Raw genomic sequence first — 27,190 nt, 5'->3', positions numbered from 1 at the left:
TTATTAATACAAATAGACACAGGAAGCCTGTTTCTTCTCTGCAGCCAGGGCAGCTCCCCCACCGTATATGCAGTCCATGCAGCAGTCACAATCCCAGATTCCTCAAAATGCAATCTCATGAAAATTAGATGAACCCACAATTGCAATCCCTGAACTTGCCAAATTCTGTGCCAACAATGCAGCCGAACAATATGACGAGCTTGCCGCAAAATTCTATGTCTTCTTTATCTCGGTGCAAGCCATTTTCAGTTTAAGGGCAATAGGAACTGCCTTGATCTCAGTTGTTTCTTTTGTTCCGGATTGTCGTCGGTAAACAATAGCAACCGCTACACTTGTGGGTTTGTGTATGCTGGGTGTATTATAATGAGGGCAAAATTGGAAAATTAGGGACAATTTTTTAGCTGCTTGGTGTATTTAGAAATTTGCTGGGTTCAAATAGAAACACCCATCACAAAACCCAAAAAAAACAAAAAAGACATGAAATTGGATAACATCGGGTCTAATCGGACCAAGCCCACTACCAACTCTAGGTCGATTTGCTGGTGAACCCCACATCAGGCGCATGCTCACCAATCTAGCTGTTTGTTGCGATAAACATCTAGCCTCTTTATCTATGGTAAATTGGTAATATAAACCATAACGGATTGGCTATAGTGCTTCGTAGTCATAAAATTCCAGAGTCTAAAACTGTTAGATTAGTTAGGAGCACATTGCAAACTATTTGCAATTTAACAGTGACCTGCTACAAACTTTCAATACTTTTGAGTATCGTAAAATTTTAAATGAATGACTATGAATTATTTATAAGAAAATGTACAAATTTTGATGGAAGTATCTAATTTTCTACAATTGTAAATCACACTGATCACGAGACAACATTTCATATATATTTTTTTCCTTCTAGGTTTCATTAATCAAGGCTTGAGGGCAGCCGCACCAGCCCTTTATTCAAAAAAAAAAAAAAAAAAAAAAAAAAAAGGAGAATCAAACTCTTATCTTAGCCTAATTTTAGCTTAATTCCCAACCCTCTTTCACCGCCTAAGAACCCCAATTAATTGCAATTTTTTTTTTTTTTTTTGTAGTTAATGAAGGAGAATCAAACTCTTATCTTAGCCTAATTGTAAGCTAATTTCCAACCCTCCTTCATCGCCTAAGCTAACCCCAATTAATCGCAATTTCTTCCCAAAAGAACCAAAGAAAATGGAAACTGGCATATAAGTCTACTACAGTAAATGCCCCGGGCCGGGAGTGTTTTGCAAAACATAGAGGCCCCAAACTCTTGGACTTGCATATAAGTCTACTACAGTAAATGCCCCGGGCCGAGAGTGTTTTGCACGTCTAAGACCATGACCCCTGGCAAAGAAAAAGGAAGAAGATAATAACCCAACAAACAACCTCATTTTGAAACCAAGTGAAAGCAGGTCCCGTTCGTACATGGGTACATGTGAATGCAACAGCTGATTATGTAATTTCTAGGTCAGGACCGCAAATCATTTTAGCCATTCTATCAATTCTTGCACAGCAACTTTTTATGGTGAAGCTTGGTTTCTATCTTGTGTTATTTTGTATGCTCAGCTGGTTTCATCTTCGAACAATGGCTGATAGGAAAGAAGAAAGCGGGAGAACCAATTACTTTATTGTGTTATTTGCTGAAGACATAATTATTTTTAGTCGGGCCGGCTGATAAAAAGAATTTGGCCGTGATATATCATGCAATTTCTACAGGTCGTGTGAGCCCCGGAAAAATTGTCGAGCCAAGTTGAGATCGTTGAGGAATTAATTTATGATCTCGGTAATTGATAAAGGTGCTCAAGATTATTTTTCAGAATTTTTCATATGGTGAAATCCTTGATTTGAGAGTGTGATAATAAAGTACACGACACGACGAGTTCGTGGTAATTCTCAGGGAATTTTTCGGACACCCGAAGTATTTATTATGAATTTCTGAAGTTTAGGAAATATGGAAATTCATTTAAATAAAAAGATATTGTCCTGATATGATCTGAGTCGTTGATCATTCACCCCTTCATCATAGTCGTCTAAAATAATCAAGGGAAGGCTACAAATAGACCTGGGATCGAATCAAAGCACCAGATCACGCTAGAAGCCTCTGGATTCTCGACCCATTTCTCCAGCCCGTCGACCCGGCGACTGAACCCGTTCAGAACTTCCTCGTCCGGCTACTTCACGGCGGCGCACCGGTCATGTTCGATGCGTCTTCTCGTCGTGGTTCCTACTCTGGTCACGGATCGTCCATGCATGGAGTGAGGAGAGAGAATCGAAGCCCGGAAGCTTCGGGTTTTCCGGCGAAGCTTCTGCAGTTTCCGGCGATCGTCGGGGTTGCATGAGGTACCAAAATTGATCCCCTCGTCATGGTCTCCACGTTAGTCTAATTAGTTTTTCAATACGATCGATTTTGACTGTTTTTGGTTTGTGGGTTGTTTCGGCCCCGTCGCTGTCTTCGACGCCGGCAGCTTTTCCGGCTCTTCTGGACTTGGTTTTATGTTTGAGCTTAACGAATTGTCATAGTTGTGGTGAGTTGAAGTTATTTTGATTTGGGAAGGATGTTGGACGAGTTGGTGAATCTGTTACTAAGAGTAGTAACTGATATCACAATTGTGAAATGGAGTTATGTTAAAAGAATGGTTGTGAATGTATAAGAATGGTTTTGAATGTATAGAAATGGTCTAAAATATGTATTGGGTGTCCATAGTAATTTGACGAAATTACTATGTGATGCGATTAAGAAAATTGGAAGTGAAAGTAAAGTCGTAAATATATTCGAATTTCAAGTGAAAATCAAACTTGACGCGATTGGTCAAAGTTGGTCCAGGAAAAGTTGGTTTGACGATTTGTTGATTGTCGAGACTCCAAATATTGTTAGATAGATTATTAACAATCGATATGTCGGAACTTAGGACTCCAGTTACCCGAGGAACAGAAGGTTCGTGACTCTCAGAGTACGTGACGAAAGCATCGGAACCCAGGTAGGAGACTCGAGACTCTTCTCGATTAGTGGTTTTATTATATTACGCTTTTTATTAAATGATTCATGTGGTTTGGTTGTGTTAAAATGCAATGCGTTCTAACCAAACCGTGAGAGATGTGATGGCTTGAGAGCGAAAGGTGGCACTGACTTCCTTGGATTCGATCCCCTTAACTTCCGGAGGGTTAGCTATGCCGGTCGTCTGAGTATCTGTAATCACAGACTCGGTACGTGTGTGTAGCTAGGTAGCGGACGCTCTCGCTACGCTTACCTGGTTATAAATTAATTTGAGGTAAGGTCGTGTAGTGGGTCTATGGGACCGGCCATCAGGTAATACTTTGATTTGGCGCTGTATTCATTTTAAGTCTCATGCATCGGTTTTCAAGTTGAAAAATATTATAAAGTTTGTCGTTCTTTAAATGACATGGTTTTGAGTGTGTTTTTATACTGTGGCCACAAAGCAATATTATATTGTTTTCAAACCTAGTCGAATTGTTTCTCAATAAGCAGCGAAGACGAAAGCTTACCCCTACCACAGTGTGGATGCAGATACTGTGCACTGGTAACGGGATTGACTGACGGAGCAAGGTATGCGGAGATAGCTTCGGTGGATAGTAGTAACGGAGGTCAGGTTCCGTGTCTAGTCTTGAACTCTATCTCCTGAGAGTCATTAATTCCGGAACTTGACAGTCCTTATTCCGTCTTGTATTGAAAATGTGTCAAGTCTTGTTTACTTTACTGGTGATTTAGAATCACTCCATACGGACAAGTTTGATAAATGATTTTTAAAAGTTTTCACCTCAGAAAATATTTCACCGTTTCCGCTACGCGTTTTACGAAAAGCTATTTAACCAAAAAAAAAAATGTCTTGCGGGTTTTTAGGATATAAACTGAACTCTCAGTTTATGTCTTAGAGACACGCGACACTGTGACGTGCTTAAGCTGATGAGGTGCAGTCTGAGGCGTTACAGATCGGAATATGGACTCAATTTCAGGCAAAGTTATTAATAAAGACTTATCTTTGTGTTTGTTCATAAAAGCATGATTCCTATTGCTAATGCATTGGGTATTTCCCTTGGTACTGCATCTTTTAATTATTTTGGAGTGCCAATTTTTAGAGGAAAGGCTTGTGCTAGATATTTTCAGCCTATTGTTGATAAAATCCGTTGAAGGTTGTCAAGTTAGAAAGGTTCTATGTTGTCTATGGCGGGTCGTTTGCACTTAATTAAATCTATTATCTCGAGTATGCTTGTATACAGCTTTCAACTGTAGAATGACCTATGTCCTTAGGGCATCTCCCACCATAGGCTATAATCCCATTTATAGCCTAAAACATCCTCCCACGGTAAGCTATTTCTCATGGACCAAGAAAAAAAATTGGCTTTCGCCAAATTTGGGCTCAGATTTGGTAAGCCAAATGGTGGGCCCTGCTGACTTTTTTTGTTTGTTTCTTTAAGAACATGAATTTTACATTTAAGTAAAATCATTTTTCCTATATACATGAGTTATTTATAATGTTACTAAATATTAAAATTACATCATTGTAAATATCTTGTTGAGATCTTTAATATGAGCCCAATATTTGATATGTTTAGAATTTTTAAAATAAATGTGTAATCATTAATTTGTATGATATACTTATTTTCATTTAACTAAAACGACTAGTTTTATTGATAGCCTCGTCAAAACAGTTTTTTTTTGTCATTTTCAAATTATAGCCGTTGTATGTGATGATATTTGATTTTTGGCTTACAGAATTTGGCCTACAGTGACAGCTAGACATGTAAATAGACCGGATTTGGATCGGATCGACCTAAATCCAAACCCGTTTACTTAAAAAAAAATTCGATCCAAACCCGCTCCGTTAACCCGGCGGATCATTGATAGCTCGATCCAAATCCGTATCCGCGCGGATTAACGGATACCCGATCCGCTAATCCGACCCGTTTATAATTTCAAATATTTTAAAATTTTAAATAGTAATATTAAATTTATATCATGATACCACATAAGATATTAATAAAATATTAAAACAACATGAAAAGTATCACCAAAAGTAGAATTACATTATCAAAATTCTTAATGCTTCTTGCAATCTTGGGTGATGGACTGTCCCTTAGATTTTTTCAAAAAAATTTGTATTAGAAATTCTTCATATTTTATATTTTATATTAAAAAATATATATATTAATAAAAAAATAATATTTTATTATTACGAAAACGGGTCGGATCATTAACGGATCGGATCGACCTAAATCCGTATTTTATCCGTTAAATAAACGGGTTAACGGATTTGGATCATTAACGGATCAACGGATCAAAATTTTTGATCCAAACTCGTCCAATAGCCACGGATTTGGAGCGGGTCCGGGTCAAAATCCGGTTCATTTACAGGTCTAGTGACAGCACTGCTTTTTGTAGATAGGCCAAAAAAACATATTAGAGTGTATATTCTGTTTTTGGTAGGCTAAAACCATTTGGCTTTTAGCCTACCATGGGAGATGCTCTTAATCAGGAAAATATCCCATTCAAAATGTCATGTCAAAAGGGGTTGTGGTTCACAATGCAAGTGCCCCAAAATGTTGGACTTGCATATAAGTCGACTAGAATCAATGCCCCGAGCTGGGAGCGTTTTGCACGTCATAGAGGCCCCAAACTGTTGGGCTTGCACAAATGACTACAAATTGAAGCCACATCTCTGATGATATTCCTTTCGCCCTCAGTTTTTCAATCTGTTCATCGTGGAATAGTCGATTAGCATCTACGTGACTCAATACCCCATTGATCAATTTTATTGGGATTCAAAGTGAAAAAGTAAAAGTCCAATTTTTATTTTAAAGACTTGGACTCGAGTAAACGAATAACTTTCCAAGTCTACGCAAATAAAGTTTCGAGACAAAGAAAATGAATAAAAAAAACTTAAAAAACTAATCACAACCATCATGATTAAGAAAGAAACAAAATGAAACATCCTCTCTTCTATAATAGTGCACGCAGAACACTAGCTAAGGCAGCCATGCGCGCTATAAATACAGCAAACCTATACAAAACCATGAGAACCATGAGATCATTTCTAGCTTGCTTTCTTTTGTATGTTCACCTCGTTTCATCACCAAACAATGCTTTTGCTTCTGTTAGTTCTAGTTCTAGTTCTAGTGAAGCAAAGGCCCTTCTAAAATGGAAAGCCAGTTTTCAAAACCAAACCCAGAATAACCTGACCTCATGGACTTACTCTCCCAGTAATTCCACCAATCCAAAAGCAAATGCAAGTCCATGCAATGGTTGGACTGGCATTACATGCAATACTGTTGGAAGTGTCAACAGGATAAACCTTAGCAATTCTGGCATTCAAGGTACGCTTCGTGAATTATCATTCTTGTCCTTCCCTAATCTTGAATATCTTGATCTTAGCTTCAATGAACTCAATGGTTCCATTCCCCCTTCAATTGGTGGCTTGAGTAATTTAGTTTTCTTATACCTCCGTCATAATCAACTTTCTGGCTCCGTCCCCCAAGAGATAGGGAATCTCAAGAAGTTGACTGTACTCAAGTTGGATACTAACCAACTTTCTGGTCATTTACCCCAAAATATTTGCCGTGGTGGATCACTGCAAAACTTTACAGTACAAACCAACCGATTGACCGGTCCAATCCCCAAAAGCTTGAAAATGTGCAAGAGTTTAATCAGAGTCCGCCTTCAAGATAACCATTTGACAGGCAACATATTTGAAGCATTTGGTGCCTATCCAAATCTTCGATATATAGACCTTAGCCACAACAACTTCTACGGTAAAATTTCACCCATGTGGGGACAATGTCCTCAGTTAACAGCCCTACGAATTGCAGGAAACATCCTTACTGGTAGCATACCACCTGAGCTTGGCAATGCAACGAAGATTCAGTTACTCGATCTTTCTTCAAATGGTTTAGTTGGAGTGATTCCAAATGAGATTGGGAGATTGACTTCACTGTTGAATCTCACTTTGAATGGTAATCAACTTTGGGGTCGCATACCCTTAGAGTTTGGGTCATTCAAGGATCTTGAATATCTTGACATGTCAATCAACAAATTGAATGAGTCAATTCCAAGCATTTTAGGTGACTTTTCCAAATTACACTACTTGAATTTGAGCAATAACAAATTCAGCCAAGAAATTCCATTTCAATTGGGGAAATTAGTCCACCTGTCCCAGCTAGACTTGAGTTACAATTCGCTTGAGGATCAAATACCATCAGAAATTAGCCAAATGCAAAGCTTGGAAATTCTGAATATTTCCCACAATAATCTTTTTGGTTCAATACCCAAAAATTTCAAACAAATGCATAGCTTGGTTCAAGTTGACATATCCTACAACCAGTTGCAGGGTCCCGTCCCCAACAACAAAGCATTTCAAGATGGCGATTTGGAAGGCAATGAAGGATTGTGTGGCAATGTTGCAGGGCTTCAACCCTGCAATATTCCCTCCATGGAAACTAAGCATTCCTCAAAATCTGATAGAAGACACTTGTTTTTAATTGTTTTCCCTATTCTGGGAACACTTCTACTTGTACTTGTCGTCCTTGCAATTGCCTTGGTTGGAAAAAGAAGAAAAACAGAGCAGGAAACAAAGCAGAGCAATGTGCAACACCAAAATTTTTTTTCCATATCTGAATTCGATGGAAGAAGAATGTATGAAGAAATCATCAGGGCAACCAATGATTTTGATGCTCTATATTGCATCGGCAAGGGGGGATCCGGAAGTGTTTACAAGGCAAAGCTGCTATCCGGCAGCGTAGTTGCAGTGAAGAAACTCCACCCAATACTTGATGGTGAGGAGACATCTCGGAAGGAATTCCTTAACGAAATACGTGCACTTCTAGAGATACGACACCGGAACATTGTGAGTTTCCGTGGTTTTTGTTCACACGCTCATCACTCGTTTTTGGTCTATGACTACCTACAAAAAGGTAGTTTGGCTTCAATCCTGAGCAAAGAATACGAAGCTAACAAACTGGACTGGAGTACAAGGGTGAGAATTGTAAAAGGTGTAGCTCATGCCCTCTCTTATATGCACCATGATTGCTCTCCCCCCATTGTGCATCGAGACATATCAAGCAACAACATACTGCTCAATTACGAATATGAGCCCGTTCTTTCAGACTTTGGCACGGCTAAGCTTTTAAATCCAGACTCATCGAATTGGACTGCCCCCGCAGGCACATATGGATATATAGCACCAGGTAATACAAAGTAGTTGAAAGAAATGTTCTATAACTTTTATACTTGGTCTACATATTAGTGACTTTCTGTTCCTCAATGCATTTGACAGAGCTTGCTTATACAATGAAGGTTACCAAGAAATGTGATGTTTATAGCTTTGGGGTGCTGGCGCTGGAAGTGATAATGGGAAAGCAGCTGGCTGATTTCGTGTCCGCCTTTTCGACTCCATCCGCCATCGGAGACATATTGCTGAAGGATGTTTTCGACCAACGCCTCCCCCCTCCTACACCGGAAATTGAGAATGAACTGATAACAATTGCTAGGCTAGCAATTGCATGCAAACATTCCGATCCACAATCTAGGCCAACAATGTACAAGGTTTCTCAAGTGTTGTCATCCCAACCTGCGAATTCCTCTAGACTACCAGAGATTACTCTTGAACAACTCATTAATTAGTATCTGACTATTGTGACATAGAATAAGATGCTCTTGTTTACGCATGAAGTGGAGAAATTGTTTACATTTATCTAGACAAATGAACATTTGGTTATCTCATATCTTCAAGGAAGGAAATTCGGTGGCAGATATAGGCTTGCAAATTTTGGAGCCTCACATGACGGTTTTATTTGGTGGGACACGGTACCTCAGTTTTAACTTCCAGTTTTCGGGCATGACTTTTGTTCGCTTCCATCCTATAAGTTCCCTTAATTTCTCCTGTTTTTCTAGCTTGTTCTCTCAGGCCTAGTTTGTTTTTGTCATAGTTTTCCTCTACTGCACCTGCATGCTCTGTTTGTTATTGTTCTTAGTTTTTTTGTTAGAAACATTCTAGAATGTTCCATGCTGTGCTAGCATATTTGTGTAACTTTTCTGGGATTGGCCTTGGCTTAGTCCTTCATCCCACTTGTATTATTTTTCTTCATTAATAAATCTCCGAGGGAGGACGTTGATTTTGTCTTCTCCTCGTTTACCCAAAAAAAAATGTTGTAATTAGGTTTCACATGTATACTGTTTTTGGTGAGAAATAAAATCTTTGATTCCTGCTCTCTCATATAATCTTTTGCTTTTGCATTTGCTAAGTCAATTGCAGCAGTACTTCAGTCAAAAAGGAAAAAAAAAAAGACAAAACCATCAATCAGGTACAGAATGAGAAGCAATTAGTAAGAAACGTATAATATGATCCCAGAAAAGATGAGTTACCTCGAATCTAATGGAGGGGCTTGAACTTAACCGACCTCTGCTTTCTGCTATAGAAATTGCTTCTCAGAATTCAGAAACCTCATCACTGAGAATGAGATTGATGTATTACGATTTCAGTTGGTATCGACCCCAAAAGAACGAAACGGAAAGAGCTACTAACTGCTTATTGGAATTTCAAGAACCTAGGCAAAAACTTCGAATCTCTACAATCTACATTTACTCGTGTGACCCCTCTGTTGCATTGAATTTTCCTTTTAAAAAAAAATATATATATATATATATATATATTTAATATGATTTTTAGTTATATCGTAGAGAAATCGAACCTCGGATATCACAAACATGTTCGAAAATAAAGGCAAAAATCACCGCCCTTACTTAATGAGCTCTACAGTTCGATAAATCTCTTTTCTAATCATCTATAAATAAACTATAGTTTCTTCTGATAGGAAAACAAGTAGGGAATGCCAAACTAGAATCTTTAGCTGTTTTCATTCCACTTCCCTTTAGTGCGGACAGTACTGCTACTTTCTCAATTTCTTCTATCTTCTACTTCTGGTGGAGTATATTCTAAAACTCCCAATCATACCAAGTTTCCCTAATTAAGCAAAGCCAACAAGATCGATGTCAAGTAACATTTAGCAATCGGATTTTTCACATAACATAAACACCCGATTCACACTATAAACAATAGAGCCATATCATTAAATGAAATAAAATACACATCTTTATTTATATCTGCAACACGAAAATAAGTAACCTAACCCTAAAGAACGAAGAGAAAAAATCATTAAATTAACTTTCCGACTTCTTCCAAATTCTCAATTAACATTTGCACCATTCAGTCTTCATCAACCCCCTCAAAAGCCCAGGCATACTCCTCCCGGAGTGCTGCCTCCTCCTCGGGAGTAAAATCGCTCTCAATCCCAAACAACTTCCTTACATACTCCACACTCTTGTTCTTGATCCGGTCCGCCACGGACTGGTTCAACAAGTCCAGCAAGTCATTCACATTCAAATAATCAGCTGCCAGAATGAGCTCCATTATGCGTTCGGTAGTGTCCTCCTTCACGTACTCAGCATAGAACTTCCTCAGCTCCTTCTTCCCGGCCTCGTCGTGCTCCGCCTTCGGCTTCAAGGCGAGATGCTTGGTGCAGAAGTCAATGATCCTCGTCAGTTCCTTGCTGTGCACGTTAGGTATAGGCATCACCATGTCTCGGGAGACCCCATCGTCTCCAAAGAAGGCCTTGACGGTTCCGAACTCCATCGCTACGTCCTCCTCCAATTCGAAGATCTCATCGTCGGAGGTCTTCAGGGAGATCGTCTTCTTTTCTTGGACAGTGTCCTCCTCTGTCGACATTGTAAAGAAAGAGTGAGCAAAGGAACGATGATGATGATGATGATGATCAGGTGTTTGCTTGTCTGTGTGTGTTTTCTGGTGAAGTGAAGAGAGAAACTATATATTGAGGGGTTTCGAACATTTGCCAAATAAAGGGTTCGATGCTAAAAACACGACGGATGTTGCTCATGTGTATCGCTAATGCAAATAATAAAAATGGTCTATACACACCAGAAGAAGAGGTTTCCGGAAATGCCTGACAGTGGAGAGAAGACCTGGTAAGAATTAGAGACTTGGGGGTGGTATAAATGATCACTCCTACTATGGAGGAGGATTTTCGCTGACCACAAATTGTATTGTCATTTAATTGACTTCATACACATCTTTCTTCAAAGTAATTATTCTGAATCCGGAGTTGTCCAATATGCTAGCGACAATTATGCTTTGATAAATAGAAGAGGTAAAAAAAAAAAAAAAAGATTAGACCGATGAACATAGACACCTATATGTGGATCAATCAATAAACTCAGACTATGAATAAGTGATAATTCGAGACTAAATAATAATTTCTTGTTAGGTTAAATCAAGGTTCGTGAAGATTGCAAGTTGTAACTTTGAGAAACACAAATCATGAATCTTTCCAAATGCGAGCGGTAGAAGCCTCTCACACCCGCGCACATATCCTTTTGGCCATTCTGAACCCAGATTAATGAACTCACAAAACCCAATTGGCCAACCGCAATTTCCATATTTCATTTTATGTTCTCCACATGAATCTGAAGCAATAGATGGAGTTGCTCATGGATATACTGAAACAATATATTCTGCAAACGCCAGAAAGGAACACACTGACAGAAACAGAGCCTCTTCAGCCATCGTAGTTCATACTAACAAAATCTAATCCCACATATTAAACTTCATTAGTCAGATCAGTCAACTATGTAAGGAAATAAATGAATATTGAAGACCTTGTTCAAATTGTGCCAGTGCCAGAGTACCTTTCATGTAATTCATATTCTACTATCGTAAGAAACTGACTATACTACAAAAATGATGCAATTGCCATTCATGGTGCACAACCAATGATCTCATTGACGAATTGAATCCAGGATAGCGATAGTATTCATATGCAGAGTCGAGAGGAAGAAAGGTTATACGGGAGCCAATTCAACGGTTGATTTTTCTCTTTTCTTCTTCTTACTCCTTTTTTTCAATAAACCTTTCGCTTCTAGCGTCTTTAGTGTTCGTTCTTTCCGTTTTTTCTCTCTTTCTACAAAGTTGGATTCCATCATCTTCATCTTTGCGACACGCCTGGCTGTGTAAACCTGCACATTGGAGATGAAATACGTAAGCAATCATTTCCAAAACTTCAACGAAAATTTTCCCACAAGCTTTATTAAGTCATAGCCTCATAGCTAGTACATAAGTCTATAAACAAATTTATAATTCTCCCGCAAGCTTAAGTGCAAAACCAATACCTTACGGATATCCTCAAGAACCTCGTTCTCCTTGCATTCAAATTCTACCAACTGTTCCCCAACTTCTTCTTCTATTTTATGAAGCAGCTTTACATCAAGCTGCAAAACACAATCTCCCTTTTTAATCAAAACAAATAATCTTTTGATTGTAAACCAAATAAAACTAAAATTATAAAATCCCTATAAAATACAGAAGAAAAAACAAAAACAACAACCATAAGAACACCACTGTATGCCTGACTTGTCTCAATAGTTGCAAATTTAGACTGGACATGATCATGTAAAGAATTTCATTGGTGGGATTGGAGGAAAGTTGCTAATTTTAACCCATCTCACAATGATCATATCTGCTACTTACTTGGGTAACAACGCTGACAGCTAAACCTCCTCTACCTGCTCTTGCAGTACGTCCCACACGGTGAACATAATCCTTTGGATCACTGCAAGTAGTATGACAATTAAGTTTTAAGATCATATTTTATAGAGGAAGTAACAATAATAAAATCCGCTGAGTAAGACCTTGGAATATCATAATTGATTACTAGGTCAACCGTAGGAATATCCAAACCACGATTGGCAAGATCAGTTGCAATCAACACTGGAACCTGTCCAGATTTGAACTTATGTAATGCAGAAAGTCTAAGCGGCTGGGATTTGGATGAGTGCAACGCTGAAACACTTTGACCAAGCTCCTCCAGTAAAAAATTCAATAAGTGACAATTCCTGCACACACATAACGAAACCCATAGATTGATGATTACTTAATAATCCAAACATCAAGCCATCCAAAAACGAACCAGCACCAAAACCATTTAAAAGCAAGAATACCATAGGGTTGAGACAAACACAATGGCTGAACGAATACCCATATCTTTCATTTTCGACAAAATATACACCAAATAAACTTCTTTCGCTTCACGGGGTATGAAAACATATTTCTGCGCAAGAGTCCCAACTGTCCTGAGACCTTCATATGCCTGGTAAAAGTACGCCTTATTTGCAGAAACTTCAATCAGTGCTTGCAGGTCACTAGTCATTGTTGCAGAAAACAACAGAGTCTGCCGATTCTTCGGCAAGCACTGAAACACCACTCTCAAATCGGCCTCAAATTCAGCATTCAATAACCTATCTGCCTCATCCAGCACTAGGAACTACAACACAACAAAACAACTCAAAACATAAATCCATCGAAAAGTCCTAATCTTCCCATACAGATTCCACTTTAAAACTCTTCCCATAAATTAGGACACAATGTACACAACATTTCAGCAAATTATAAAATAAAAAAAATTGAAAAGAAATGCTTAAACCCTAAACCCTAAATTACCTTGGCCTTGGAGAAAACAGAGGGAAAATCAGGGTCCTCCTGAAGCAAATCCCTAACCCTACCGGGAGTGGCAATCACCACATGGGGCCTACTCATCAAGCTCTGAGCTTGCTTCAGCTTATCCATACCTCCAACAATCACCGAACACCTCAAATGCAGCGACGACCCGAAAGCCCTGAACTGCTCGGCGAGCTGGTACGCCAGCTCATGCGTCGGCGTCATCACCAGCGCGAAAACCCCATAAGGCCCCTCCGCCAGCCGCTGCAGAATCGGCAGCGCGAACGCCGCCGTTTTGCCGCTACCGGTCTGGGCCAGGCCCAGCACGTCCCGGCCCTCCAGGATTTTGGGGATGCAGTTGGCCTGGACCGGCGTCGGCTTCTTCAGACCGAGCTCGGCGAGCGTCCGGAGCAGCCAGTCGGCGAGGCCGAGGTCGGTGAACTTGGCGTCGGAGTTCGCGTCCGGGTCTGTGGACCTCTCAATGTCCGGTTCCGAGACATGGGTTATCGGATCCGGGTCGGGTTTCGGGTCGGGTTTAGATGCTCTGGGTTTGAAGAGAGGGAAGTCTATAGATACTGTGGTTTCTTCTTCTCCGTCCATTCTGTTTGGTTTTTTCTCTGTAAAAAAGTTTACGCCTTTGGGAATAAAGCTTTAAGCTTTGAAATAGGGTTGGTGCAAAACGACGACGTTTGAGTTGGTTGGTGACAGTGACGGGTCGGGTTGGCCTTACTAGCGCCAAAAAAAAAATGGGAGCAGAAAAAGAAGCAATTTTTATTTTGGACCAGAGTGAAACACATTGGTCATTAAAAGAGGTAGAGAAGCAGAGAAGAGGAATTTAGAGAGAGATGGAATCACCGTTTAAGGCGGATGCGTTGAAAGGGAAGGTGGCTTTGATAACGGGAGGCGGGTCGGGTATTGGGTTTGAGATATCGACCCAGTTCGGGAAACATGGAGCGTCTATTGCTATTATGGGGAGGAGGAGGCAAGTGCTGGACTCTGCTGTGTCTGCTCTAAAGTCTTTTGGAATTCCGGTACTTTCTTGGTTTCAAGCACTTGATTTTTGCATCTGCTTTATTGTTTACATGATTGTGTTGCTACCCAATTTGGGTTCTTGTGCATTTCTTATGTGGTTGATTGGTGATTTGATGAGAAGGGTGAGGGAAGATATTGAATTTCTGGGGATTTGTTTTGGTGTTGACTTTACTGAAATGGATCTTATGTTTCGAGTTGAAAAGGGGTGTGAGTAGTTTTAACCTGGGGATGAAGGAGGAAAGTATTATGTCAATTGACTGAAACTAACAGTTTGAAGTTGGAAGGTCTGCAAATCAACCAAAGCAGAATCTGTCTTCACTGCAACATTGACTATCTCTACTTTATGTTTTAGTATGAGGCTCTTTTGATATGTCCTGAAATCATTATGGTTTGATATATGCAACTAAAAATTGTAAATTATCAGCAACACAAAAGGTAGCTAATAGGGTTCCACTAGCAGCTTGTGGGTCAACTGGCGTGAATTCCAGTTAATAGGAGTAGTGGTTTAGTGTTGGGATGTCAGCTTTTTAATACCATTGAATTTGGATGCTTAATATACTATGGTTTTATTAACTTGCTCAACAATGTTACATTCAGTTCCAGTAACCCTGCTAAGACTTCTTTTCAAAGGTTAAGTTTTTTAATTCACGTTGCTTGGGTGCTTTCTGGCGTTGTCTACCTGACACTGATTTACTTGTGACCTGCGTACATGTTATTTTCTTGAACTTGTTTGTGCTGCCCATGATTTATGTATTGTTGTGTTTTCTCTTTCATTTCAGGCTATCGGCATCGAGGGGGATGTGCGTAAACAGGAAGATGCAAAAGGAGTGGTGGAATCAACTTTTCAGCATTTTGGTAGGCTTGACATACTTGTGAATGCTGCAGCTGGCAATTTTCTTGCCTCAGCAGAAGATCTGTCCCCTAATGGATTTCGAACAGGTTGGATGCTGTAAAAGTCTTCGTACTATGTTCATATATATGAATTTATTGTGTGCTCATGACTTGATGGTTATTAATGTGAAAATACCGAAATAGTGGAAGTGAAAATGCACAATGCATTGAGAAGAACCTATTAGCCAATTTACGTTTTGAGGGTAGTATACAATGACCGTGATAATAAAGAAATCAGACAACTTAAAATTCCATAAACGTATTCATTGACCTGTAAGACGTATATATTTATAAAGTTTTTCCATATTTTAAACAAATTGATTCTATTCTTCCCTGCAGTTTTGGATATTGATTCAGTTGGTACGTTCACAATGTGCTACGAAGCACTCAAGTATCTTAAAAAAGGAGGACCGGGAAGGAGCTCCTCTGGTGGTGGAACAATATTGAACATTAGTGCTACTTTACATTATTCCGCTTCTTGGTATCAAGTTCATGTGTCAGCAGCGAAGGTTTGTTCGATAGTCCTTCAGTTGTTATTTCTTATTTATGTGATAAACTTGTTTAAAATTCTCATTTCTAACAGGCAGCTGTCGATGCCACTATGCGAAACTTGGCATTGGAGTGGGGAACTGACTATGATATCAGAGTCAATGGAATTGCTCCGGGCCCTATTGGCGATACTCCTGGCATGAGTAAACTTGCACCTAAGGAGATAGATGGCAAAGCCAGAGAGTACATGCCTTTGTATAAACTAGGTGACAAATGGGATATTGCTATGGCTGCCCTCTACCTTTCATCGGATGCAGGTTAATAACCTTATTCGCGTGTGCTAGTTTATATAATAATCATTAATGTATCGTAACATGTAGAAAAGAATAATTTTTAATTGCCCAAACCCGTAGTGTAGCAGCATACTATAGGAATCATTCTTGTTCCATAGATAGCCAGTTTGGGAAAATCTGAATACTTAAACTTCTGAGCCTCATATCAGACTTGCTGTGCTTTCATAGGAACCAGAAAAATGATAACTAAGTAAAAAGTGATAACCTATTATTGAGACATAAAAACTTTGCAAATCACCGAATTGGTCTTGGTGTTTGCTTGTAGAGGTTTTGTTGCCCTTCTCTTTTCCGTGCATTGTGTTCCCTTTTGTTTCATTGGAAACTTACTTTTGATTTGTAAACATTGTAGGGAAATTCATTAATGGAGCTATCATCGTAGTTGATGGAGGACTTTGGCTGAGCCGGCCTCGCTATCTGCCAAAAGATGCGGTGAAACAGCTTTCCCGTGTAGTAGAGAAGAGATCTAGAAATGCACCGATAGGGGTTCCAAGCAGCAAGCTGTAAGGCATAGAACAGAGACTCCACCATTTTTTACAGTTATTTGTCACACACTCATATTCCAACAGAGGAATGAGCAATCCACGTCCTTCAATTGCTGAATAATAGCTGGCTATGTAAAATTGGGCACCAACAGATTAAAACATTCATAGTAGTCAAATTAATCAGCGAGGTCTGTCATGTCCACTGCTGCTGTGACCAGAAGAATAGTGTAATATCACTGGTGTCTCTGGAATATTTGTTGCTAGGCCATTGTGTCGATTTTATGTTATCATCGTAATATGATCATAAAGGTACTGATTTCTCAAACCAGTTCTATTGGATTGTGGCTTTTGAAGTTCACTTTATGTAGAAACAAAAGGGAAAAGAAAAAAAAAACAGATGAAAAACACTGCTACATAATAAGCTGAAATATGAATGCGCAAGAAATTTGGCAGTATATTTCATTTTCATAGTAGCTATCACTCTGACAAATAAATTTTGCTTTGCATATACTGAGATCTTCCTTCCATCTTTCTTTCCAATGCTCACTGTACTTGGGAAATAGAAAAGAAAGAACTATAAATACAAAAATGTGAAGCACCTATCCTAGCCTCATTTCAAAAATACAGATGCCCTATATGCAACTGTTGTCCACGACTTGCTCAGCACTATTCAAGGATTTCCATTTACAGGCAATTTTGTGTGAGCCAAGCCATTGTAGGTATAGAATCCTGATTTGCATATTTCACCAAGCCATCTGCTGGAGTAGGCTTGATTACAAACGGGCGGTGTAGATTCAAGTACATGCTCCAAGAAGGTTGTGGACAAACTGACTGCTTGACTATCACAAGAAAGTGACTAGAATCACCTCTCAAACCATACACTAGATGAGATTTCACCTGTAATGAGCTGATGGTTCCCATCAATATTTTAACATCTGTGCAGTGGTGCAGGATATATGTCCAATGGTTGATATCGCAACTGATCGTTATGTGGCAACGGTCCATCCTAAAATTTAACCAAATTGCACATTTGAGTTCAATTCATCAAGAAAACATTATTTCAAAAGGCACTCTAAAAGGGAGAAGAATACAATTTAAGAAACACATCATACATAATGGAATTAGTTACGATGTTACAGGCAACGAGAGTCAAGTAGAATCTCGACTTGGCTGAGAAACTGTACACATCCTTGAATAATTGGTAGAATTGAAAAAATAATTGGTAGAATTGAAAAACAAGATGAAACAGTTTGGATCTCCAAACCATCACCAAATGCTCAACGTAGTCAGATGGGTAGTTGATCATTTAAAAATTTAATGAGACCCCTGGTCCATCAAATGTAAAGCATAGACAGCCAGAAGAGCAGCTGCCTGCTAATTTTATTTTGTTCTTAACTACGTATTTTGTTTTGATGTCTAGGAAAACCTAAAATGATTGTACAGAAATTACTCCTAAGATTGATATCATTTGTAATACTGACTGATGTGAAACATGGTGTTTCAATGAATCATATCAAGTTAAAAAAGTTAAGTACCTCTTCCAAGTTTATCTGATATGGCGTTACAAAATCCTCGAACATGACTGGAGAAAGGTCCTTCATTTTCTCTATAACCTCCTATAATTGGGAACCGCAGATTGTGAATTTACAGATCTAACAAGTCCAGTCAAGAATTTCAAGAGATATGAAAGTAACTTCTTTAGAATCAATATCACAGTGATAATGCCCTACAAGTATGTTTTATAACTTACCAATCCAGTAATCCTTGACTTCTCTAATAGTTCCTCAGTAATCATGTCCAGAATATGCCTGTTGTTTCTCAAACCATTCATCGCAAGTTCTTCTGTTTCCTCAATGTACTGCAACCAACACCAAACATCAACCAGGTATATTTAAATGAAAAACTAAGGGAAAAGAAAATCTGTAAATTGTGTTTCTATTCAAAACAAACTTCCGCACTTTCAGTTCAGTAACGAACTATAACAGTGATGAAATCTTCCCACAATAAATCACTTGTTTCGATATCATGTTGCAAGCATTTGAGATTTTGCAGTCCTAGCAATTCCTACTCTAGACTAGCAAACAACATATTTTATTTTCTTATGTTAATGAAAAGCCTCAAAACTCTCCCTTCATCATCTTTTTGTTCTGATAACTTATATGCATGGCTCAGAGTTATATCATCTCATTCATTGAATACATAACAGTATATCCTCAATAATGAACTCGATGACATTTTTCAACCAAAGAGAAGAGTGGAGAAACCACTGCCATTTAGTAGTACCCTTTTAGTATAGCAGGCGATTGATAATAAACAAAAATCAAATTACGCACCCTTGTCAACTCTCGGGTAAATAGCTCAGACACTTCAAGAGTCATATTGGCTGGAATCACATTGGGGTCCTCCCACTACACCATGAAGAAAAATGAGAAGAATTAGTTGATCAAGATGTTAAACCAGGAAATGAATACTTTTGTATATACTAGCAAGTTTGAAGAAAAAAGATTACCCTGTATCTTATCAATTCGCCATCTGGACTGTCTGGTCGATCCATTAGTCCAATTCTTTTTGTTAGAGCTGTAAGCCCCAATCTTGAGTTTTGAGGGCTAATTACCATCTCTCGAGCAATCTGAAAAGAGGACTTAGATGAGGAAATAGATAGGTATTTCTACCAATTTGTATACTAATTGCTACTGGTTGATTACATACATTTAAACATTTGTGAAATTGGGAAGGTAAATTAAGACAAATTTCATGGATAACTCATGTTGCCTATGAGATTAATTCCATTGTGCATTCATAAAAGGAATGCTGCACTGAAGTTTTGTAGATTTGTTCACATCACTTTGAGCTAATTACAATTTCAATTTTCTTTGCCTTTCGGATGAGGTAGTTCTATAGATTGTAACACATGAAAATAAATCTGCTACCTTTGTTAGCTTTTCCAGATCATCTCTTCCTCCATCAGTTATGTCATCACCATACACAACACGTTCAGCGCAACGCCCACCATGAGCTACCACCATTTGCATCTTCATGTAGCCAAAGGTTGTATAACCTTGGTCTACCATATCTTCTCGGGGATAGAATACAGATACTGCAGTTTCCTGTTCATGCAACAAACAAAACCTTGTCAGAGAGCAGCTCACACAAAATTTCAATAGCATCGACTACAAATATTTTCATATAGAAAAAAATTTCTACCTTCCCACCAGGCAGAAGTTGAGAAAATGCATGCCAGTCAAATTGAGGAAACAGATGAGCTAATAGTATGTGACCAGCTTCATGAACAGCCAGCAGTTTCTTCTTTTCAGAAGACACCTATAATACAATTATACAAAACTAAGTGACTAAATTGATACCAAACACTATCAATTGAAAGAAACCACTGAAGCACAATCAACATGGACATACACTTTGTTCGCACTTCCGCTGCTCTTCCTCAGTAAGAAGTACACCCATGCCCTCAAGCAATTGTTTATCTAATACATCCACTATGTCTTCCTGATATATCTCTGAACGTCCTTTCCTCACCTAAACAAACAGGAAAAATAACTTGAGAGAATTTTATAGCTACACAAGATTGCAGAATTGCACTCATGAGATAGTTTTCACTCTTCCATCTATGTATATATGGTATTCAATCATATTTCACTCATTAAAAGAAAGAATGTCGGTTAGAACTTCTATTTCAAGAGAACGATTATATAAACATATGATAAAAGACTACAATGGGGATGTTTGTATGTTTTACTTACTGACATAATTGCTGCTTCATTTACAAGATTCCGAATATCTGCCCCAGAAAAACCAACCGTACGGAAGACAACCTGAAGAATGGAAGAAAGACCCAAATTTCTCACATGATAAGAATAATAATATATTAAGAATCAACATAAAAAAGCACAGCAGTATAAAGGACCAACCATCACAACAAGCAGTGTATCTGCAAGATATCTAACATACAACAATATCTATCCTACTTATCTAAATGACAAAAGTATAAAAGAAAGAATAAAAACAGAGGCAACCAAAGTTTGTGTTTCTTTTGGGATAATCACGTGTGTAAATATTTTCAAAACTGGAGCATTTTCACCACTGATATTGGCGAAAATGCATAACAATGGTCATACAATAATACAGACTGTAAGGGAATAAAGAAAATCAGGACACCCAACCACTTACTTTTCGAAAATCTACATCTTCTGCAAGTTGCTTTCCTGCGCTGTGCACTTTAAAAATTTGCACTCGTTGCTTTGCATCAGGCAAACCAATGTACAGTCGACGGTCAATACGTCCAGATCGAACAAATTCAAGGTCTAATTCATCTGGCCTGTTGGTCGCACAGATGAATATCACAGCTTGTCTGAGAGAGAAGCGATCAACGCCAGTTTTTTCCTTCCTACACATGGACAATCACTAAATATGAAAAATCATATATAAGGGAAAAGGAAAAGTTAGCACCTAACACCTATCAAGATTCAAAATCTCTAGAGGTAAAATCAGATACATGCTATATAACAGAAAACAAGTGATAATTATTGATAAGAAAAAACCTTCTGAATTGGATCTTAATATTCTAAGTTTCTGACCAAGAAACCTAAATTAAACTTCAATCATGAATAAATAATAGGTTCAATCAGTAACAATCCAAACCTTTCATTTGGCAGCCACATCAATACAAGGCCCCCCAGTGAGACAAAAGAAGATATAACTAAATAATAAATAGCACATATGCAAGACTACCACGAGGTGGTTCGACTTGGATACTCTCCAACAGTAGCATTCAAACTAAAGTCTTCCATAGTGATTTTTACTCTTTCCCATATAAGAAATTCTAGTCTAAAATAATTTGATGAATGTATAACAGACGTTAATCAAACCGCTAAGATTGCATTGTAATTAAAAATAAATTACTGCTGTATGTCAATATTGCTTTAATAAGAGCAAAAATAGACATGTCTTAAATTAGTACACTTACTCCCCATCGAGCTGTGCAATCAAAGCCTCAAATGTTGCTCTTCTTCTAGGATCCTGTCTTGCATGCCTTCCAGCAATAGCATCAATCTCATCCACAAATACAAAACAAGGAGCCTGAGCATTGGATAGTAAATCACAATATTTTGTATTAGTAACTATTAGCCTCACTTGAAAAAATAAATAAACAAACAAAAACAAAATGTACATATGCTCTCAACAAGCTGCCATATTGACCTCAATGAAAAAATCACCAGCGATATACATGAAAGATCATTGAAACAAGTATGTCAATATACAGACGAGAACTTTTAAGATATTTTCCATGGTGAAGCCCATGCTTCCAATTGTGACATTTTCACCATGCTGAAGATCAAAAGGAAGACAAACCCTACTAAGGAATAATAGTTAACTCCAGTGGTAGGTGATAGGGCAACACTCTTAGCAACTGCCCAGGAGGTCACCTAAGATGCTGGAAATATACAATTTTCTGAAGGCCAACTATATCCATAAAGAGCTATCATACCCCAGATAATATAATAAGTATGTACAAGTGATCAAATTTTAGGAGTTAATGAAGGAAGCGACCAAAACACAGACTTATTAGAAACAGTACTGATAGCCTATATCATGCAAAAATAACAGAATGAGTTTTCTTACATTTCATCATTTGGGTAAGCATAACTTCTTTGAGAAGAAAAGACAATTAATACAAGAGTGGATAAGGAATCCATGGCTTACTACAGAGGAAAAACAGAAAAGAAGCAACAGCAAAGAGGCTAGCATCCAGAAAACACAAGCTCACTTCACAAATATGAAGAGATGATATAGTCCCTAAAAAGAGCAAAATAGCTCTACAAGATCATAACTTGACCTGACCTAGACCTTATGACTTGTATATTAATGACAAGCAGTGACTGATCTCCTGGGACGAATGCCTAAACAATTTACTAATTCATTATAATGCATCCGCAAATTAGAATGGGAGGAATGCTTACATTTCTCCTTGCAATAGAAAACATCTCATTGATTTTTGCAGCACCACTTTTTTCACTATCTGTAAACTCCGCACCCGAAGCAAAAACAAATGGCAACCCACTTTCCTTTGCAAGTGTCCTTGCAAAAAGTGTTTTGCCAGTTCCAGGAGGTCCAGAGAGAAGAACACCCTAAAATGCACAATGATAAAACAAATTCCTCTTTCAGTAATTTAAAAGGCAAAACTCAAGCAGAGTTTTATGAAACAAGAAAAACTTACCCTGACAAACTTCACATCTTTTTCAGAGTATTGCATTGGATTTCCCATATAAATCATCAGCTCATCAAGAAGATCCCAAACATCACCTCCTAACACAACTTCCTTGGACATGGATCTTGTTTCCCCTACATCTCCAACAGGCTGATGGAAGAAAAAATGCAATGGGAACTCAAGACTCTAGGCAATAGGAAGATTACAAGGGACAAAATGGTTGGAAATGAAGTTTTACCAGGATAAAATTTTCTGCATAAGCCATATCAAAAAGTTGATTATACTTTTTGTAGAGAAAACGCTTAGAAGTGATATGCAGAAGCATCACAGACTCGCGTATTAGCCAGAGAATGAGTAACCCAGGCACCAATGCAATCACAACCTTCATAAAGTAGTGGATCTGGCGTTTCTGAAGAAGATCAACTTCAGCTCCAGAACTTGAGATATTCTCAAACAAATACGGGTCTAGGGGGATATCAACCTACCATATACGGAGAAACATTAAGCATCCATAAGTCAGACATAAGAATCAGGTCTGTCAAAAAGTTGAGGAAACTTACAACATATTCTAATGGAAAACCTTCTTTCATAGTAACATATATTCTTTTTAGGTCTTCTGTAAATACAACAGCAGCAACCTGTCGAAAACAAACCACAGCATCAGACACTGCCAACATAAACCTTTGCACTTTTAGCCAACAATGGAGAAAAAATCCTCTTAGATGCATGATGCTTCCTGTTTCATTTGGACATGTGGACAATTGACATGGCAGCATCCAATGAACCACCAAGCGAGACATAAAGTACACAAAGGTCACAGGCAGTTGGGAAATGAGTTCACATCTCTCAGTTTCCTCACCCTCCTTGTACAGTACCATATTTATTTATCTACTAGTTTTAACTACTACTGAGAGATGTGGCAAGGTGCCATGATTACATCCCATTTCATAATCTACCTTACAGTACCATATTTATTTATCATTTTTTCACTATATTAGTCTAGAAAAAAAGGTTTAGTCTTCTATACTATGGAATATGAAAGATCACGTGCTGCTTGAACACACTCACTGAGATACAAGAGAAGCTCAAATGTTACAAACTCTTGCATGGAAAGCAGTAGATGCATGAGATTACTCATAATTAATGCAACACCATCTCCTAATTAGTTCAACACCAACCCATAATTATGCAACACCATGCAACAAGGAACAAGTGGATCAATCTACAAGGAGTATAACAAAGATAAAAACAAAAAAGAGCAACAGGTTACCTCAGAGCTGTCAAGCTTTTGAAGAAAGTAGGTATAAGGAAGTTTGGGACGATAAAGCCACCATCTTTTAGCTATCCATAACGCCCTTGTTCCTTGTGTCTCTGTTACCTTCTCCACTACATCCTTGCGAAGACTGTTTTCAACCTCTTTCATGTCAAATTCCACTACATACTTGGAATTTGCAGAGTCCAACTGCTCCGCTAACTTTTCTTTTTGGAGGATCTCCTTCCATTTCTGAAGTCTTTCACGCCATGTTCCAGTATCCTCTTGAACTTCACCTGCAAAGCAAAAACCACAATTGGGCCATAAGGGTAGAGATGACCAAAGACACTATTGATGATAAAATCCAAGACAAATTTCCTTGCAAACTTTACAGTTTACATGATATTGTCTCTGTAATAACCATTAGTGAGTTGCAGTTATCTCTGAAATCTCTAGAATGCAGATTTACACCATACAGGAAGAGAAACTCAAATCAGCCAATTCCACAACCTTTCATATTAAAAGACATATCAATAAGGTGTCCACTACCTATAATATAATTCCCAATTGCAATCATTCAGACAACAAATCCACTCCTGCTCCAGCTAATACCACCACAAACTTTGCCACATACACATGTAATAGAATATGATATGTTCAAATTTCAGAATTCATAATGAAATTTGCTTCCTCATTGAATCGATTTCTTAAGACACTCCTAAAATAAAATTTTCCCATGCTGGTTCAAAGTAAGGATCAACTCAAAATACTTCAAGTAAGTTCCAAACAGACACTAACCAGAAACTCCCAGGTCTTCTTTCAATTCCTTCTTTTCTTCTGGATTTAATTTTATATCACTGTCAATAAATTGTTTCACATTGTCCTGAGGCAGCTGCGGATCATCATCCCATGCATCCTCTCCCACATAAGAACTATCATGGACAAGTGTTCCATCAGGTCCTTCAACAAACTTCTTCATTTTCAGGCCTTTAGGTGTCGTCTTCCTCCATATACTCTTCTTAAGCCTGCAAGGTAAGGGAATAAAAAATAAAAAATAAAAAAACCGGCTCCTTAAAAGTTTAAACCCTGACTATGTTAAGGCAATATTCAAATTCTAAACAGAAATGTGATGCAGCTAAAGCGACCAAAAGGATAAATACACACAACATGTGGAATCAAATTACTTTCTAACATTACTCGGAGATGGCTCAGGAATCACTGCCTCCATATAAGCCTCTGTCAACTCTTTTCTCCGACGATCTTGGATAGGAGCTCGAATTGCTACATACATTCTTTGACACGAAACCACGGCAATAAAAACATAGAAAACCAATGCTGCAACTCTTTTAGGTTCCCATGTCTTGATATCCTGAGAATAACAAATGACAGTGTATCAGTAAATCAACTAACTGAAAGTTACACTCAGTTCCCACCACAACTTGATCAAAACAAAAGACTCAAGCTTTGTAATAACTTCCATTATCTTCCAACACATTGCAACAACTAAATGAGAAGCTAAAACTAAATACAAGAACTTTACCTTCCATCTTTCCCACTGATTCCAACTCACAAACTCAGGCACCAACTCAGTCCTAAACCGTTCCAACTCAGACCCACCTCTCTTTAACCCTTCCCCAGCTTTCCCCAAATACTCCCCCACCTTCACATTCACCTCATTCAAATCAAACCCAGTTTCCTTCTTCACCGAGTCACCAAAATTGGACCAGAACTGCTCCGAACCGCGGCGTATAGACCGAGCCAGACTCACCCAAGAAAACCCATCAGGCCCATTTGGGTTTGCAGCGGCTTTAACACGAAAGTTTGAATTTTTCCGGGAAATTTTGGGTCTTTGCTTTGTGGGGAGCTTGAAGAGAAGGGTTTTGGGGGTTAAATGGGTGAGTGGAGTTGAAGAACAGAGAAGTGGGTTTGGCTTGTAGGGGAGTATTAGGTCCATTTTGTGGTGTGGATTGGGGAATCAAAGGGATTGTATAGAGAAGAAGTTCATTTCTGAGTTTTGGTGTGGTTTTAGGTTCATGAGTAGAGAGGTAGCAGTGGTTTTAGGACTCTGTTCCAAATTTCCAATCCTGGGGGTTTTGGGGTTTTATCCGTTATGTTTTTTTTTTTTTTTTTGCTAAGGCTTGCACGAAATTAAAGAGAGAAGTCAGAGTGAAGTAAATCAGAACTATAGAAATGCTGAAGGAGTGAAGGAGGCATCTGACAGATCCAAGATTGATCTCGACTGATGACCCAATTTGCTAAAAAATCAACTGCAAAATTAACTTCGCGAAATATTAATTCGATAAGTTCTTTTATTACCATTGTGTGTTTTTTTTCCTTAGCTATATTTTTGAGAGAATCTATTTGCACCTTCCTTCTGGCTTAATACCTCTCTCTCACTTTTTTCTTTTGAACATTTTAACATTTGCAATTCAAAAGTTATGGGGGCACAACAAACTCGCGGTGAAAGCGGTTCAAAGCAATGAGACAAAGGTGATCATAGACCGAGTGCCATGTCCAACGATTCAAAGAAATATCTAAACATCTGACAACCGAATGTTGACATCCAGTAAGGAAGTATTTATTTAATTTAATGGAAAAAAAAAATTTGAAACATCACTTGTTGTGATAATCTCTGGTCATTAATTAATGAAGTCATGTGAACATTTTTTTTATTTGGTTACTGTGTGTGTGAACATTAGTGATCATGTGAAGTTAATCAAGTTATGTAGTGGGGAAAGTACTTGTTCAAAATCTTGCAAGACACTAATTCCACTAGGCACTACTAGCAAAAGTGACTGTACAGTGAATATAAACTCAAATAGTCACTGATATTCTGTAGCTACCTTACACTCACACATTTAATTTATGTCTCATTTGAGGGGGGTGGCCTTTGGTCTCTCCACACTGCCATAACTCACCATATAAGTTTGTCAAAGTTCTGGGCA

General features: G+C 38.3%; 5 protein-coding genes across 5 annotated transcripts; 2 read left to right on the top strand and 3 right to left on the bottom strand.

Moving 5' to 3' along the window:
• The first annotated feature begins 6,047 nt into the window (after window positions 1-6,047).
• On the top strand, window positions 6,048-9,122 carry LOC133731115 (MDIS1-interacting receptor like kinase 2-like). Its single transcript, XM_062158569.1, has 2 exons — window positions 6,048-8,205; window positions 8,295-9,122. Exons 1-2 carry the CDS (start codon window positions 6,048-6,050, stop codon window positions 8,639-8,641), a joined length of 2,505 nt encoding a protein of 834 aa, XP_062014553.1. The 3' UTR covers window positions 8,642-9,122.
• Window positions 9,123-10,066: 944 nt separating this feature from the next.
• LOC133728681 (SKP1-like protein 14) lies at window positions 10,067-10,893 on the bottom strand. The gene has a single exon (XM_062156111.1). It carries the CDS (start codon window positions 10,740-10,742, stop codon window positions 10,224-10,226), a length of 519 nt encoding a protein of 172 aa, XP_062012095.1. The 5' UTR covers window positions 10,743-10,893; the 3' UTR covers window positions 10,067-10,223.
• Window positions 10,894-11,602: 709 nt separating this feature from the next.
• On the bottom strand, window positions 11,603-14,157 carry LOC133728680 (DEAD-box ATP-dependent RNA helicase 36). The gene is made up of 6 exons (XM_062156110.1): window positions 13,527-14,157; window positions 13,028-13,350; window positions 12,719-12,922; window positions 12,558-12,639; window positions 12,200-12,298; window positions 11,603-12,046 (listed from the first exon to the last, which is right to left on the bottom strand). Exons 1-6 carry the CDS (start codon window positions 14,121-14,123, stop codon window positions 11,873-11,875), a joined length of 1,479 nt encoding a protein of 492 aa, XP_062012094.1. The 5' UTR covers window positions 14,124-14,157; the 3' UTR covers window positions 11,603-11,872.
• Window positions 14,158-14,333: 176 nt separating this feature from the next.
• Window positions 14,334-17,098, top strand: LOC133728687 (peroxisomal 2,4-dienoyl-CoA reductase [(3E)-enoyl-CoA-producing]-like). Its single transcript, XM_062156114.1, has 5 exons — window positions 14,334-14,554; window positions 15,335-15,494; window positions 15,786-15,955; window positions 16,030-16,252; window positions 16,638-17,098. Exons 1-5 carry the CDS (start codon window positions 14,369-14,371, stop codon window positions 16,790-16,792), a joined length of 894 nt encoding a protein of 297 aa, XP_062012098.1. The 5' UTR covers window positions 14,334-14,368; the 3' UTR covers window positions 16,793-17,098.
• Window positions 17,099-17,491: 393 nt separating this feature from the next.
• Window positions 17,492-26,347, bottom strand: LOC133728686 (ATP-dependent zinc metalloprotease FTSH 12, chloroplastic). The gene is made up of 19 exons (XM_062156113.1): window positions 25,786-26,347; window positions 25,430-25,614; window positions 25,044-25,270; window positions 24,264-24,541; window positions 23,554-23,631; window positions 23,232-23,474; window positions 23,003-23,143; window positions 22,746-22,913; window positions 21,752-21,864; window positions 20,956-21,172; window positions 20,529-20,600; window positions 20,185-20,304; window positions 19,975-20,091; window positions 19,701-19,877; window positions 19,280-19,399; window positions 19,104-19,178; window positions 18,521-18,628; window positions 18,306-18,386; window positions 17,492-17,776 (listed from the first exon to the last, which is right to left on the bottom strand). The coding sequence occupies exons 1-19, from the start codon at window positions 26,197-26,199 to the stop codon at window positions 17,699-17,701; spliced, it is 3,012 nt and encodes a 1,003-aa protein (XP_062012097.1). The 5' UTR covers window positions 26,200-26,347; the 3' UTR covers window positions 17,492-17,698.
• Window positions 26,348-27,190: the final 843 nt, after the last annotated feature.

The sequence above is a fragment of the Rosa rugosa genome, chromosome 2 (genome assembly GCF_958449725.1).
Source record: "Rosa rugosa chromosome 2, drRosRugo1.1, whole genome shotgun sequence".
In the NCBI taxonomy this organism is placed as follows: domain Eukaryota; kingdom Viridiplantae; phylum Streptophyta; class Magnoliopsida; order Rosales; family Rosaceae; genus Rosa; species Rosa rugosa.
The sequence above is the reverse complement of the archived record's forward strand: the minus strand, read 5'-3'. Positions and strand labels throughout refer to the sequence as shown.